The 16,222-nt window shown below is 36.9% G+C and overlaps 1 protein-coding gene across 1 annotated transcript; it reads left to right on the top strand.

The window, feature by feature from the left end:
- Positions 1–45: 45 nt before the first annotated feature.
- TRIP13 (thyroid hormone receptor interactor 13) lies at positions 46–12,954 on the top strand. The gene is made up of 13 exons (XM_074146992.1): positions 46–195; positions 1,750–1,915; positions 2,460–2,589; positions 3,830–3,885; positions 5,445–5,535; positions 7,043–7,115; positions 8,000–8,063; positions 8,316–8,402; positions 9,210–9,316; positions 10,361–10,514; positions 10,699–10,811; positions 12,037–12,106; positions 12,682–12,954. The coding sequence occupies exons 1-13, from the start codon at positions 104–106 to the stop codon at positions 12,775–12,777; spliced, it is 1,299 nt and encodes a 432-aa protein (XP_074003093.1). The 5' UTR covers positions 46–103; the 3' UTR covers positions 12,778–12,954.
- Positions 12,955–16,222: the final 3,268 nt, after the last annotated feature.

Raw genomic sequence — 16,222 nt, 5'->3', positions numbered from 1 at the left:
GGCAGGGTGACCGGGAAGGACTGGTGGTGCCGCTGCCGTTTAACGGTGGCTGAGAGCTTCCTTCTTGGTATCGCTTTCCTTCCCCACCTCAGGAGCGAGAAGGATGGACGAAGCCGCCGGGGATTTGAAGCAAGCGCTGCCGAACGTGTGTGACAACGTGCAAATACACGTGGAGGTTCATCAGAAATCGAGCAGGTCTCTCCGATCAGAGCTTTTACTTGCCGCAGCTTGTCCCTGCTGCCTTTCGGCCTCGCGCTGTGCACCCACAAAAGCGCCCGGCGCTCTGCTCTGCCTTCTGGGTGCTCTGCCATGAATTTCCACGCAGGTGTCTTATCCCAAGGTCAAACAAACCCATTTCTCAGCACCTACTCGTGTGTCGTCCGGTCTCATGATCAAGTTGGTGGCCATATTCTGGATTTGCTCCAGGGTATTGTTGCCTCTTGTTACAGCAGAGCCCGAAACTGTACACAGTGCTCCAGGTGTGGTCTCACAGACAACTGGTAGATGGAAAAAAATCACTTTCCCGAACGTTTGTGCTCCTGCTAGCACAACCTAGAATAAGATTAGCCTTATTTGTAGCAGGGCCACGCTACAGACTCATCGCCAGCTTGCCCACCAGTACCCCGCGTCCTTTTCTGCCAAGCTGCTTTTCATCCAGTTGGCCTCTGGTCTGTCCTGTTGTCTGGGCAGCAGATGGAGAAACAGGATTTCACATTTACTTTTGGCGAACTTCAGGAGTTCCCTCTGAATGGCAGCCCTGCTCTCTAGAGTACTGACAGCTCTCCCTGCTTTGGTGTTATCCCTAAACTTGCTGCAGTTGGTTGCCATCCCATTGTCCAGGGAGTAAATGAAGATGTAAAAACAGTGTTGGTCCCAGTATTGACAGCACCACCCCCTCCTTTCTCCACGCAACTTACTGGCAGCTCTGCTTAGTCGTTGTACCACTAGTCACAACCCTTTGAGCTGGGTAGTCCAGCCGCCTTGTTCATTTATCCAGTCCTCATCTTACCAATCTGGCTATCTAGAAACTGTGGGAGAGTGTGTCCAAGGTTGCTAAAGGCAAGGTGTAAAATATTCACTGCTCTCTTTTGTCAGAGTTAAAAGACGAGGAACTGGGAATTCGCATTGGGAACACACCACTGAAATGACAAAATTAATTTAAAGGCTTTTTTGAATCTTAAAATTGTAATCCTTTTTCCCACAGTTTGAGTCTCTTCTACTGGAATTCTCCTTATAACATGTCCCCATCCTGAGATATCAGCTGTCTTCAGGCATGAAAACATCATAGAGCTTCCAAGCTAAGCACACCAAATTCAATCTAGTAGCTTGGCTGTGATATTTTTTCTTTTTTTGTTGTTTTAGCTAGTGAAACACAGTCAGATTGCATAACTGACTTCCATTCTTGAATTCTTCTAGCTGTGTCACTCCAGGTCCCTGATATGACTGCAAACAGAGCAAATAGTGTTCTTTGGCATGTGTCTTTTAATGCATAAATTAAAAACAAGTATCAAACTTGTTGCTTTTGCAAGCAAACTGAATTTGATAGGTTTTTTTCCTGTCGAATGTTACGGGGCGGGGGGGGGCTTGAGTGGGTTTTGGGTTTTTTTTTGCGTGGTTTTTTTTGGGGTAGTTTCTCTGGGGTTTTTTTTTTGGGGGTGGGGGGAGGATGGGAGCTGTTTTCCATGTAGGCTTAGTGTATGAAATACTTCCTTATAAATGCCATAAATAATGCTGGGTTTTTGTTGTTAGTGTGGCCAAGAAAGAAGATATCCGGATGAGTGTCTTAAAGCTATTGAACAGACATAACATCGTGTTTGGTGATTACAAGTGGACGGAGTTTGATGACGGTTTCCTTAACAGCAACGTGCAGTCCGTGTCCATTGTGGATACGGAGCTGAAACTGAAAGACAGACAGGTATTCACAGTCAAGAATGTACAGTTGTGTTCATATGCATGTGAACTACTTGTAGGTAGACCAGTGATAGTTTACTGTCCTCCTCTGAGGAGGAACTTCTTTACTTTGAGGGTGTCAGAGCACTGGAACAGGCTTCCTGGAGAGGTGGTGGAGTCTGTCTCTGGAGACATTCAAAACCCGCCTGGACACGTTCCTGTGCAACCTGCTCTGGGTGGACCTGTTTCGGCAGGGGGGTTGGACTAGATGATCTCCAGAGGTCCCTTCCAACCCCATACCATTCTATGATTCTGTGATAGCCTCAGGACATAAGCAATACAAGGTCTGTAAGACAGTGTAGTATCTTTTATTAGGCCGACTGGTATAACCAGGAAAAGGTAGATAAGTTTTTGGTGGGTAAGGGGGCCTCCACCCCCTCACCAAGGTCTGAAACAGAAGTAGTAGGCTTCAAAGCTGAATGCCAGCTGAGAACTGTAGCCTTCTTATGTTATAATTAGATTTGAAAGAGAAATGCAATGTATTAAAAGTATTTTTATGTCCATTCTAGCCTATTGACTTGAGCAAAAGCAGTCTTTCTCTTCATATTTTTCATCTGAATGAAGAAGGACCAAGCTCTGAAAACCTGGAAGAAGAGAATGAGGATATCATTGCAGCAAACCACTGGGTGCTACCAGCAGGTACCCATGTGATGTTTCTTGAAGGTCTAGAGCAATTTCCATGAAAGAAAACATTGAAAAGGCTCAAAGTGTTTATAGGGTTACTGGTTAAAGGTATTATTTGTATATACTGTTTAACTTAGTCCTTTGCTGATGGAACTGATATATTTGGGCTTTCTTCTGTGTGGTTTTGACTGAACTACTACAGGCGATTCCACAACACGTCATTTATTTTTGTAATGCTTGTGGATGGGTGGAAGTAAGTGTTCTTGTGGAATAAAATGTATAGTCATAATCAGATGCATGCAAATTTTTAACCCTACAAGCTACATTCCAAATGTTTATTTGGAGATACACAAGATTTTCCAGAGCCCACTGCTGGCTTCTAGCCCCCAAGACAGTGCTGCTCTTGTATTTGGAACAAAATAAAGAGATTTAGAGTCCCCAGAGTGTACTCTGAAAAGAACAATAAGGCTTTGCTCTACAACAGAGTGTGGCCTGCCTGTTACTATCTTGTGCTTTGGGAAGCTGGATTCTGCACCTGGAAGGAGAAATACAGGTCTGAGCTTAAGCTCGAAGAGACAGTGATTCTAAGATGTTTCTTGCTCTTTCCATGTTGTGAAAAGCCCAGCTATCCATTACATTTCTCTTCAGGATGAATTCATTCTGATACTTTAAATCACAATAATATGGGAATAATATCATAATTGTTCAGTCGTTTTTGGTTTCTTTGCTGAAAGCTAGAAACTAACTGCTAGAAATGTTTGATACCCAAATCACAATTCTAATTTTTTATGCATTGTTCAGCTACATGTTTTTTTTCCTTCCTCTACGTGTTGATGTTAAAAATCAAAAAAAAAAGAAAGTAAATGATAAAACTAGGCTTAGGACCCTCCTCCCACCCCAGCTTTTCATAGCTCTCTATCTTGGGGAAATGTAGGTCCATCCCCTAGAGAAATGGAAAAGAATGATGTTTTTCCTTTCATGTTAAGAAATTAAAAGGATTAATTTCTCCTCACAATCATTGGAGGAAACAGAAGTTGTGAAACTGCTGAATTTGTCTGTTTGAAAGTAATGTTCGCATTTGGAGAAAAATAATGCATATGTTAGTTTCCATGTATTTTAATTGCTCTCATAAATTTGTTCTTAATCATTAATTTTAATTGAGAATAATTTGAAAACTGCTTTGTGCTGTAATAGTAGATTACAAGTTCCTAGATTGATTTATCCTAAACAGGTATATAATATATTGCTTTTGCAGCTGAATTCCATGGCCTTTGGGAAAGTCTTATATATGACAGTGAAGTAAAATCGCACGTAAGTTGAAAATAAATAACGATTAAAATTGCTTGAAGAGAAGTAAGAGTTAAAATGTAGCCTGTTTGAACTTTGCTGCATCCCATGGAGCAGTTGTTTGGAAATCACCAGCTCAAGAATTCTGATGTCTGCTTATTATAATTCTATATTTTGGAAGGTGGCATAGTCTTAGCCATGTTGCAAAGCTTTATATTCCTGTTAAAATCTCCATATAATTTTGATAGTTCCATACTTCTCTGATATATGCTTAACAAAAGAAGGCAGAGCTGATGTTTTGAGATTAAACATCATATCTCAGATGTATATCGATATGTACTACTGTGAAGTCAGCTTTGCAGATAATCTATTTCCTTGTGAAACTTGGTTCAGTGATGCTTATCCCGCAAATTACAAAGAATTTCTTCATATGCATTTGCTTATTTTACAGAAATCAGAAATTTAACGGCTGGAGGTGTCATTTTGGTAGCAACTTAAAATTTCTCAGAACCTTTTCACTTTTGCTTTAGATATATTCATCAGTCTGCGTGAAGAAAACATTAAGGTTCTGTAGAATGAATAGAGTAGAAATTCATTTTATTAAAATACTGCACCTTGTTTTAAGGCTCATTAATTGCACGGTTTTCTAGAAAGCGGGAAGAAAATTGGTGGAAAAAAATAACTTCAAAGAGTCTTAGAAAAAAATGTACGCGGCATTCTTTGAAATCAGTTCTCTATTTCTCCATTGTGAAGGTCCCAAAAGATCTGTTGTGTCTCTGGTGTGGGGTTTTTTTAATGATAAGGCAACTTTGGTGGCTTGCTATCGCTACAAGAGCAGCGTGTGGCTATCAGCTGTACTTGCAGTGCTTCCCTTCTACTGGCACTCTTGTTACCTTGCAGTAAACTGACTGAGGAAACTAAATCACTTAAAAGTGTTCAACTTAACGTGTGATGGGCTAATTTCCATCTGGTTTCATCCCATTAATTGGTCCACTGTGACCATAGCTAATATTTCCATGGGGTCATTTTCTGGTTTGAAGATTCTGTGCATTCATCGAAGGTTGCAATGATAACTGCCAGAGCTTATAGAACTGTAATACTCTAATCTGAAATTTAGCAATTGTCATGTGAGTAAAAACCAGAAGTGATTCAACTCAGTTGCTCTTATGACAGCACTCATTAAGATGTTTATCGTGCTTGTTAAAAAAATGTGTGCTTCTACCTGAAGTTTACTAATTAATAGCTAATTCATTATCTTGTTTATAATACCATAGATACAGTATTTCTCACTTAAGTCTTTATAACCATCTATAGTAAAGCAAAACATTCCAGGGATTGTACTGCTTCATTTATAAGGTAAACATCAATTAACATATCAACAATTGTCTAATTTATGGAACTACTTTCCAAATCATCTGTGAAATGACAAGACTGTTTAATTAGACTTACTGATGTGCTAAATAACAGCAAGCTGATTACTGTTGTCTGTATGTGTATGTTGGTAGAAAGAAGTGGTATCGTGTTTGTAATTGTATTTGCTGCTATGTCTCTAATTTGTGTGTCTCTTTCTCCTCTTCAATTAGTTACTTGATTATGTGACGACAACATTACTGTTTTCTGACAAAAATGTTGACAGCAACCTGATCTCGTGGAACAGAGTTGTTTTGCTTCATGGTAAAAATTCTCTGTCTTAAAGCAAGTAGATTCATTGTCCATCTGTTTATACTTTCTTTCTAAGAAAACTTGTATTGCACTTCTGTGTAGTGAAATTAGATGATCCGAAAGCAGCAGAGAAGTATTCTCTCTATAATACAAAACTTAGATGAAATGTAATGGCAGAATCAAATCAATGTTCACATGTACTATATTTTGCAGGAATTTAAATTCTAAAATTTACAATGCAGTGGCAATAATTGTTTTTTGAATTTTCATTTTTAACTGTTACTAGTCTTTTTTTATAAAGTGCAAAAATAATGCAGATACCGAGGACATTAGGAGCCATATATTAGTTACAGTTCAATTGTAGTATTAAAAAATTCCTTAGTTATTGCTTTGTAAAAACTTTAGAGCTTAGAAACTGAGAAGTCAATCTGCGTGTTGTATTATTAACACTGTGTGTTCTACTGACAAGTATGAAGGCAGTGCTCTTGCTAACTTAGTTATGACTATTTCAGTGAAGCCATAATCTTCAGTCAGTCCTAGCTTACTATGGAGGTTATACCATGAACAAGATTAGTATCAACTAAATCTATTTTCTTGCAAAATGCAGCTTGCTATTGGTTAATTGCCATTTTGTCATCAATACTGGTATTCAAAAATAAAAGGTCATAGTGGAAATGTTTGAGTGTTGATTATACTTATAACTATTTATCAGTTTAGAAGCTGCAGGGTATTGTTTTTTGGAAAACTATTTCAGGCTGTTAATAATATGTGTATGATAGATATATTTAATTTTAGTAACAAGCTCATTATTGTGATCACAAAGAAGTCAATACTGGAGAAATATACGCCTGTTGTAGTGCAAAATATATTTATGCTATAGTGGCGGTACTGGCTTTGAACGGAAGCACCGTCACCTGGTTGATGTTAGTAGTTTGTTTAGCATCCACACATCAGCTTCCATATATTCATACACTGTTTAACTGTGCTTGTACTTGTCTGTTTGGAGAACGGCTGTGTGGCTCTTCCATAGAGCTTCAAGGCAGATCCAAAAGGGTTGTCCCGGAGGTTACCTCCTGAGATTTCTGGGGAAGTGGGCAGCTGATCAAACTGGGCATGATGGGTTTCTGTTTTGCACGTTAGAAGAGTATGTTTCAGGAAGACATAAGTTTAAGCATAGCACTGATTTTTGAGAATGCTAATAAGTCCTGCTAGGGTGATACACTTTGCTTCTGTGGCTGTTGAGTATTTTAACTTTATGGTGTCTGCATACAAACTATTCCACTAACTATACTAATAATGGAACTTTGAATTTACATAATTTTCAGCTGTAGGACTGTAGTGGAGTAAGCAACCTTCTCATAATAGCCTGGTGTTCACAATCATTGTCTCCTGTGTTTTTATTCTACAATTAGTGCTGTAATGAAATACAGTAGTTAAAAAAGCGTTACATGTAATTAACAATCTGGTGCAGATTTTATGTATTGTAAATTTGTAAATTATGGATTTAATTTCAAACCAGGCCCTCCTGGAACTGGTAAAACCTCTCTATGTAAAGCATTGGCTCAGAAGCTGACAATTCGACTGTCATACAGGTGATCATTTCTGGATTTTTTTCAGTTTAGTTTACTATTGTTAATTGTTCTTTTTCAGTAGACCAAAGATATTTAATATTTGTTTTCAAGTAACTGGTGCCAAGTGCTAATGTTCATATTTCTTTATAGTGCACCTGGCTAGCAATAAATTTTATCTCATAGAGGGACTGATTAGGATATTTTAATGCCTTCTAAAATGTGTAATTATTTGTGCCCAGATATGTAAAACCAATTCCAGTGGTGATATAGTCATTTGTTTGTGCTCAGGATCATAGAGTATCAAGCCTGTTGTTTGTATCTTCATGTTCAAGAAAGCCTGTTTTTAATAGGTAGTCATTTTGTAACCAATTTGGTTTTTTATTTGGATTGTCTGAGTGCCACAGTCTGCAGAGGCCAGTTTGTGTATCAGACAAATAATAAAGGTTACTCTTAAACTTCATAGCAACTTAACAAATTTATATAAAAAATAAATGTTATACAAAATACTAGACGTACCATAAATAATCTGTAATTATTGGAGTGATCTGACTCTAGCCCAAGCTGAATTTGTGATAAACAAGCGCTGTATAAAGTGTTGTTGAGATCTTTTGTCTTAAGGATATCCATGCAGAGCTTAAATAAATAAGCTTCATGCTTTTATATGTGTTCTTGCTATCCTGAACAAAATCTTACACAAACAGAATGAGGCCATTAGCATGGTAACTATTACTTAAACTATATTCAAATAATCATGGGTATTACGTTTTTAAAAGTAAGTAATTTAAAGTACTGCTTCACAGAATTCCAGGGTTGAGGTGGAGGCAATGAGACTTACGGAAGTTAATGATGTTCACTGACTCTTATTTACAGTAGAGTTGATACTTCTTTTTCCCTTCGTACTTTAGGTATAGATATGGACAGTTAATTGAGATAAACAGCCATAGCCTTTTCTCAAAATGGTTTTCTGAGGTATGTATTGATGTAGCTAATTAAGTAAACTTTGTGTTTTAGAAATTACAGTGTTTCTGTTGAGCTTGTTTCATAAAATAACTGTGTACCAAAGATTACTCAGAATAATTAATACGTTTAAGAACACCTAAACAGAAGCTACATTAGAAAGTTATTCTGAAAAACAGGTTATTTCCATCTTTAAATATGGTAAGGCTTGGAAAGTTGTGTGACAAGGAAATAGTTAAATGTATGCATATGGTCTCTTTATAGAGTGGTAAACTTGTAACCAAGATGTTCCAGAAGATTCAAGAGTTAATTGATGACAAAGATGCTCTTGTATTCGTACTGATTGATGAGGTATGGTTCTAATAGTGTTGATGTACATAAAATTTAGCAGAAAGTAAATTGATGGGAGGGAACTGTAATAATGCTTATTTGCAAAGAATAATAAAAGCATGTTTATGCTTTTTTGTAAGTTACACAACTTTGTGCAGAAGCATGAATTTTAATCTTGACTATTGCAGTCTTGAGAGATTTGGGAGGAACACAGTATGACTTAGCAGGCAAATTCCAGCTGAAAATGAAGCAAAACCTTTCTTGGTGGAAATTCCCTTGCTGCTGTATGCTTACAAATGGGGTATTGTTTTAAACTTCAAAATAGCCTAGATTTGTATTATTTGTACTCTTACTATGTTGAAAAGCTCCAAAAAGCATTATTATGCTTCAGTTCATTGTTTAGATTCTCCTCAGGCTTGTATACCTAAGCAACTTAATAAGTACGTGCTTTATTAGCTTTGTTATATTGGGGAAGCTCATTCTAAATTCAATGTATTCATTATTATGTCGTGTGTATGTCCCGCCATCCCAAAATTTAATTAAAATTCAAAAAAGCCTCTGTTCTGTTGTCTAAACCAGAATTTCACTCACTACACTTTGCCTCCTTGACACTCCTTTCCCTCTCCCTGTAAATTCCTACTTAACGAAAGATTTTGAAGATGAAGATTTAGATACCAGACACAAGGATCTGAAGGTGTATTGTCAGAGTTCTTTGCTTGCTGCCAGCACTCCCAATGTGCAATTTTTTATGGGATTTTTTTTTTGTGTTCACTGGTATTTTTTTGTTGTTGTCTTGTTTAGTTGGTTGGTTTGGTGGTTTTTTTATAGGTAGAAAGCCTCACAGCAGCCCGCAGCGCCTTCAAGGCAGGCACGGAGCCTTCAGATGCTATTCGTGTGGTGAATGCTGTGCTGACACAAATAGATCAGATTAAAAGGTAAACTTACATTATTGCAACAGCAGAAGGTAATTGACAATTTCAGGATTGCTGCTAAATCTTAATTCCTACTAAACCAAATTGGTTAGTGAACTATTCTGTGTTAATGGTGCTAATTGTGAAAAGAAATAGGAGTAATCCAACAGAATACTTTGCGTGTAACTGAGTGAACAATCAAATCTACAGATGGTATATTTCCTTTAAAGCTAGAGAGATGCAGGACAGTTGGTCATGATACCTGCTTTGGAGAGACAAGAATAAGATCAATGAAGATTCCATTCATTATTTGCAGCTTATGGATGTCAATCTAAAGCAGACTTGCACAACATGTGGCTTAGAAGCAATCATTAAGGATGCTTGGTCTGCTTTGTGTGCTGGATTTAGTGCAGTTTTATTGCTACCACTTCCCTCCCCTTTTGGGGCATACTTGGCTCTGTTCACAGAAAGAAAGGTGCCCTGGCATTTGGCCCTGTCTTGCAGCTAATTAATGGTAAGTGGCTTATTCATACATGAAAGTTCACAAACTTCATGTAAAAATAGCTCTGTTTGAGAATGTTCTTCCAGTATTTCTTAGAGCAAGGAGATGTTACTTCTCTTTTAAGCTCACTCTAATGTCATCTGCAGTTAGAATGTGTCACGTTCCCAGTTAAACTATATACTTTCTACTGAATTGAAATGGAAAAGATGTAGATTAAAGGTTCAAATTTACAAGTCTTCTTTTCATAATCTTTTTGTTTGTTTGTTTGTGGCCAAAACTATGCCAGCAGGCTCTAGATAGTTAACGTATATCACTTCTAAAATAGGGTTGGAGAAACTACAGACGCTGGTGAAACAGCTGAAAGAAAGAGACTATGCATTGAAATAGATCGGTGATAACTGGCCAGGAGCTTCATATCTTTTAATGTAATTGCTGGTTGACAAGAGGGATGTGTCTGCTTATTGCATGAAATGGCTTAAGTCTTAAGAAGGAAGGTATCGATTTGCCAGTTGCAAAAGGAGATAATTCTTGTACGTGTGACCTAAAAATCTGCTTTTATCTTGAAGGTATCCCAATGTAGTTATCCTGACTACTTCAAATATTACGGAGAAAATTGACATGGCCTTTGTAGACAGGGCTGACATAAAGCAATACATTGGACCTCCATCCACTGCAGCAATATTTAGAATATATCTTTCTTGCTTGGAAGAACTGATGAAGGTAATATTTTGAAAGCAAGACTGTAAAATGTCGCATTTTAATAAATTTGACATTTTAATCATACTTCCTAAATAACAAAAATATACTATTTTCATTCCTTCTCTGTATTTCCACTCTTACTGTAGAGTTTAATTTTTAATGTCTCTGAGTTTTTCACACAACAGTGTATAACTCTTCTTTCTAGTGTCAAATAATATATCCTCGACAGCAGCTCCTGACACTCAGAGAGCTAGAGATGATAGGCTTCGTAGAAAATAATGTGTCACGGTTAAGCCTTGTACTAAAAGAAATCTCAAGGTAAGATTCGGAAATTCTACATTTTTTATATATACGTGTGTATATATATATTTCATGAGTTGTGAAATGATTAAATTGAATTTTATCAACAGCTAGAGTTCTGAAACATCTCAATTCTCTTCTCCCTTCTCCCTTCTCTTCTCATTTTCTCAGTTGTTAGGGTTAGTGCAAAACCTTTCAGGGGACAAAAAGTGGAAGCAATCAGGATTTGCCAGCATTTCTTACTCTCAGATCTGGCTTGGCTTAGTACTGCTTCTAGTTTCTGCTCTGCCCTTTGAAGTCCTTTTGGCAAATTGCTGGCTGGATTAATGAGATGCCTTATATTTCAGGGGATATTGTGAACTGTAATGCAGTTTAGCGGAAATAGCATTGGCGTTAGTTCCTGCTAAGAAAGTGTCTTGGAATACCTTGAATTGACTAAGTTGGTTTTAGCATGGAGATATAAGTGGACAGAAGCAAAGGGGAAAGGAGTGAAGTGTAAATGGAGAGTGTTATGTTTTGCTGAGTATGCCGGTAGAGCAAATAGTCTTTCACGACAGCATGACAATTCTTGAAACAATAAAAATGATATTCACAATATCAAGCAATATTTTTTTCCAAAGTGCTGGTCCATATGGAACAAAATAAAATAACATTCATAAAGTCAGGAAGGTGTGTTTTAATTCTGTTCCTGAAGTATACAGTCTTAACCAGTGAGGAGGGGAGTAAAAGCTAGTAAGTTTTTCCAGGCACAGAGGTTTGGGTTCTACATGCACAGAGTGGTGCTTGGAGGAGACGGAAACATATATCAAGTAGGTGAGGTAAAGGAAGCTGTGTGTAAATGGTGGGAAGAAGGAGATAAGCAGTAGCCGTGAGGTCCAGCCTTCAAAACAAATTTTCCAAGTCCTTCCAAGCATGGATGGAATGTTATGTCTGTACCATAACCCTTCAGTGTAGACACTCCCCTGAATTCATGAGATAACGGCACAGTGATGTGAAGAGCATGATGTAAGCTTCAGCAGGCAAATGTTTCTGTACCTTTGCTTGCTTTTCTGTACTGTATAGCCTCAAATAGGCTGAAGTTGTCTGTTCGCTTCCTGCTTCTGCTAAAAGTGCTGCAAGTGACCTGCTGAATTGTGATTTGAAGTCTTTTAGAGCAACTTATGGGAGAAACACAGAAAAAGGAAAGATCTTTTAAGAGTGGATATTTAGCACTTAAGCTGCACTTGTCTGTCTTTTACTATAGAAGAAGTGAAGGTCTCAGTGGCCGGGTCCTGAGAAAGCTTCCTTTCCTAGCACATGCGCTTTATATTCAAGTAAGTTTACTCTATTCAACTAAGTTAATTCTATTCATTATATTTTGGGTTGGTTTTGAGACAGGTGGGAGGACATTTGGACGCTGCCAAAAGTAAAAGATTGGGCCTAAACCCCTCTTTTAAACTAAATTGCACTGTTTCTGCAGCTTTGTAGGCTGCAACAATTCTGTGCTGCCCGTAATTTAAAATGAGATTGAGGAAGACATGGGGGATTGGCCTGTCCAACAGCATTTTACTTTTAATTAAATGTTGTGACAGACATTGATATTGGTTCTCTGATAACTTCCTGCTGAAAGAAAACTCTCTGCCACTTTATAAATAATATTAATTTGTTAAAAACCTTTTTTTAAGCAAATTCACAGTAATAGTGATTGACTTTGCACAGCTTGACTTTGACTTTACTACTGGCTTTGCTACCTGGTTTAAAAGAAACCTGCATTTTTATGTTTTGTAGCCTTTTGAAAAATTTGTAATATGGAAGTCAACTATTTCTCTTTTAAATACTGTGATTTGTATGTAAAATATTATGTATGCTTATTGCTGTAGTGTCTAATAAAATGTTCTCTTATTTTCAGTCCCCCAGTGTTACAATGACAACGTTTCTTCAAGCTCTTTCACTTGCAGTAGACAAACAATTCGAAGAAAGAAAGAAACTTGCAGACTGTGTGTGATACTCTGCTGTTTTATAGTTGTCTGTATTGTTAACACTGAAAACTACATATTTTTCATACAAACTGTGCAACTTCAATGCATCTGTAAAAAAGATTGTCAACCCCTTCCAAAGAAATGGAGTGCCTAATCTAGTTTTTCAAAATATTCATTAATAAACAGTTAAGAAATTTTACAGCATATTTTTCAAAAGCTTTATTTCAAATGCCAGTAAGAGAACTGTAAAAAATTCTTGCTGAAAGTCAGTTTTCATCTTTTGCAGTTATTAGAAGTGGGCAGTTTTCCATTCCTTGTTTCTTAATTGCTAACTTTGTATCCATGCCTCAGTTTTTGTGCTTCTGATTTCTTTTACATTTGTAATAGCATTAGAAATTCAGTCTTTGGATCTGATACTTCTGTCATAAATGCACTATTTGCTATTGCTTCTGAAATAACAAGCATGAAACTGGGAAGGTTTCAAAGTGCTCAGTGATGGCCCAGACCTTTTATACTACATCTCTTTATCTTGAAACTTATTATCAAGTATTACTTTTTAATTACAGCAGATTCAGAAGTTTAAAATTAAGAGATTACTTAATTGTATTTTGTAATACTCCCTTTTTTTTGAGTTGTTGAAGGATGTGAACCAGAGTGGACCATGTTTTCTCACTGAAAACTTACACTGCCTAAGGTTCTTTAAAGCATGAAACTTGGTTTGGTTTTGTTTTATAAACATGACATAAAAGTTATATGTGGAGCAAAATATTCTGTAGTGCAAAAGCCAGTAAACATAAACATCTAGTTCCTAAAGGAACAGAGTCAACTTATATATAGTAAATACATACCCTATATAATACAGCTTACAAAATTGTCACCTCTTCTTTTTTCTTTTGTATTTACAAGTATTTTACCTGCAGTCAGCGGAAAGAATGAAATGCAAGGGGAGTTTCCAAACTAGAAATTTATTTTTTCTTAAATGAACATAAAATAGTGAGCTAGAAGTTGATATCCAGTTAAAGAATGCCTCCTAGCTGTTGGTACTGGAAATACTTTAATGATAGTGCATTTTTTTTACTTCCTAGTTTGTATCTTTTAAATCAATGTTATACTATACATGCATAGATGAAAGATTTTGTTATGAGCTATTTTTATTGAGGAAGTCCATAAGCTGTGCATAAAAAAATTGCACAGAACTTGTCAGTTGCTAGTAAATTTTTATTATGGCATCTATACTTACGTAAAGACAGCCTTTTTGTTAAGTGAGTCTAAGTGCCTCTTCATTATATTACTTCTGAAAATAACTTAGTAAATATTATTCCCTATTCACTCCCCCAAAAAAGAATGGGGATGGGAGGGAGAAGATTGGACCAAAATCAGTTGTTTGCAATTGTCTACTCGATTTTTCCCACAATCATTGTTTTGGAAATAATGGTGCATGCAAGAAACTTCCATAAAAGCCAGGTATAGAAAGACTACTGAAGGGTAAAATTTTATACAGACTCTGGTCCACAGTGGATTTGTGGCTTTTAAAGTAAAGAGATTTAGAGACTTAATATGAGGATTCATTCAATACAGATGTATGTTATTATGTGTGTCTATCTTGGTGATCCATGTAATAGATACTGGACTACTTCACAGAATCATAGAATTGTCTAGGTTGGAAGGGATCTTTAAGATCTTCTAGTCCAACCATCAACCTAACTCTGATAAAAAACCATCACTAAACCATGTCACTAAGCACTATGTCAACCCATCTTTTTAATACCTCCAGGGATTACTTTCACGGTAATGCAAAAGCCTGGAATTATTTTCTGGTCTGGATTTGAGATTCCTTAAGAACTGTAGAGGCTCTACAAATCACAAGTTCTCGTGTATATACATATATACATTGAGGGTATATACATTTTCTCTGCTTCAAAAGCAGACCTTACTAGTGCTGCTTGTTTGGTCTTTCTGTAGGCTCATTGATTATATCAAAGCCATAAAAACTGTGAAGATCAGCTGTTTCTGCAGTTTACTTCACCCCTCCTCATTCCTTGATCTGAGGTGATGTCATTTTCCCCAGCTGTGTATTTTGCCTTTTTCTTAGCATTTCATAGATATTCTAAGTTTTTCTAATCAAACTAGCACACACTAGTATTCCAAGAGTTAAGCAGAATTGAGAGACCATTTTTAGTATGTGCAATTTTGTTAATACGTGGATTTGTGCTGTGGCTCGCAATAGTTTAATCTTTTATAAAAATCGTAGTTAACTAATTCTGATGAGTGACTTAACTAATTCTGATAAGTGACTTATTTTAGGTGGTAATTCCAGAAAGAAGACTCACACAAAGAAGGCGGCTTATTTTTCCCTGTGTTTCAGCTGCGGGGAAAATACTGCCCTGCACTCCCTGCATAGAATGGACATTTTGGATTTTTTTTCTCTTGAGAATTTTAGTGCAACACAACTGTAAATTCTAGAGACTTGGCAGCTGTATCTTTGAAGATAATCACCTTGAAACAGGTTGTGTTTGTTTTGGAGGGAAATATTTTCTGCTCCTTTTTGTTGAAGATACATTCCCCTATATCCAAGAGTACAAAATAAATGAAGCTAGACAAAGACGACAAAATGTGGGGCTGTATGACATCCTAGGGATTAGGCCATTTGGCTGAAAGAGGATGTTTGGGAGGTTCTAGACTCAACTATTTCTATCTTTTATTTAATGACCATAACTGAAGCACGTATATTTTCTGCAGAACAGAAACAGATGGTGATATCAGCCCCCATGGAATCTTATTTAACTTTTTTTTTTTTTTTGCAAACAGGTAACAATTTTAATTTAACGAAGGCAGACAAAGAATGTTTGTGCTCTGTTTGGATTGTCTTACGGATTTCCAGGACTGCCATAAGGAAGGACACATTGGATATGAAGAGTCCTAAGAGTAACCTTCTCTGCCAGTCAGTGCAGGTCTATCACATGCTCAAATGCAGTAACCACGGCTGTTCTTTTCACAGGAGATTCGGTGGCCACGCATTAATCCTCTGTTTTCTTTCTGTGTTCAGTTAATGGTTATATTGTTTTCTTTCTGTGTTCAGTTAATGGTTATGTGGAAGGAAGAGTCCTCTTTTCCAGGTACGATTCCAGAACAATTTTTTTTTTGCTTTCAAACATAACCGTAAATTAAAACCAACCATCTTTTAGCACAAAAAAAAATAATAATAATTTCTACTTTGCTGTTAACAAATTGCTTCTAATTCTGCTCAAAGCCACTAGATGGCAAGCATGAATCCTTGAGTTTTAGGAAGTCATGCGAGAATGGGAATGCTGATTGAAAGTTTCAAAAGCTCTAACAAGCAAGACTTACTTTGCCGCAGTGAAAATCCCTCTTCTAAATGTAAGGTTAGCTGTAACATAATGTAACACCATAGAATTTCGCTGCTTAGCCTTACAGAAAGAGAGATTCTGGGATATAAAGTGTTTTGCCAAA

The sequence above is a fragment of the Numenius arquata genome, chromosome 4 (genome assembly GCF_964106895.1).
Source record: "Numenius arquata chromosome 4, bNumArq3.hap1.1, whole genome shotgun sequence".
In the NCBI taxonomy this organism is placed as follows: Eukaryota; Metazoa; Chordata; class Aves; order Charadriiformes; family Scolopacidae; genus Numenius; species Numenius arquata.
Note: the sequence above shows the minus strand (reverse complement) of the source record. Positions and strands in the feature narration are given on the sequence as shown.

Coding starts and splice junctions, on each gene's coding strand:
- TRIP13 (XM_074146992.1), top strand. CDS start 104: ATGGACGAAGCCGCCGGGGATTTGAAGCAAGCGCTGCCGAACGTGTGT. Junction 196..1,749: donor GTTCATCAGAAATCGAGCAG/GTCTCTCCGATC, acceptor TTTTGTTGTTAG/TGTGGCCAAGAAAGAAGATA. Junction 10,515..10,698: donor GCTTGGAAGAACTGATGAAG/GTAATATTTTGA, acceptor TCTTCTTTCTAG/TGTCAAATAATATATCCTCG.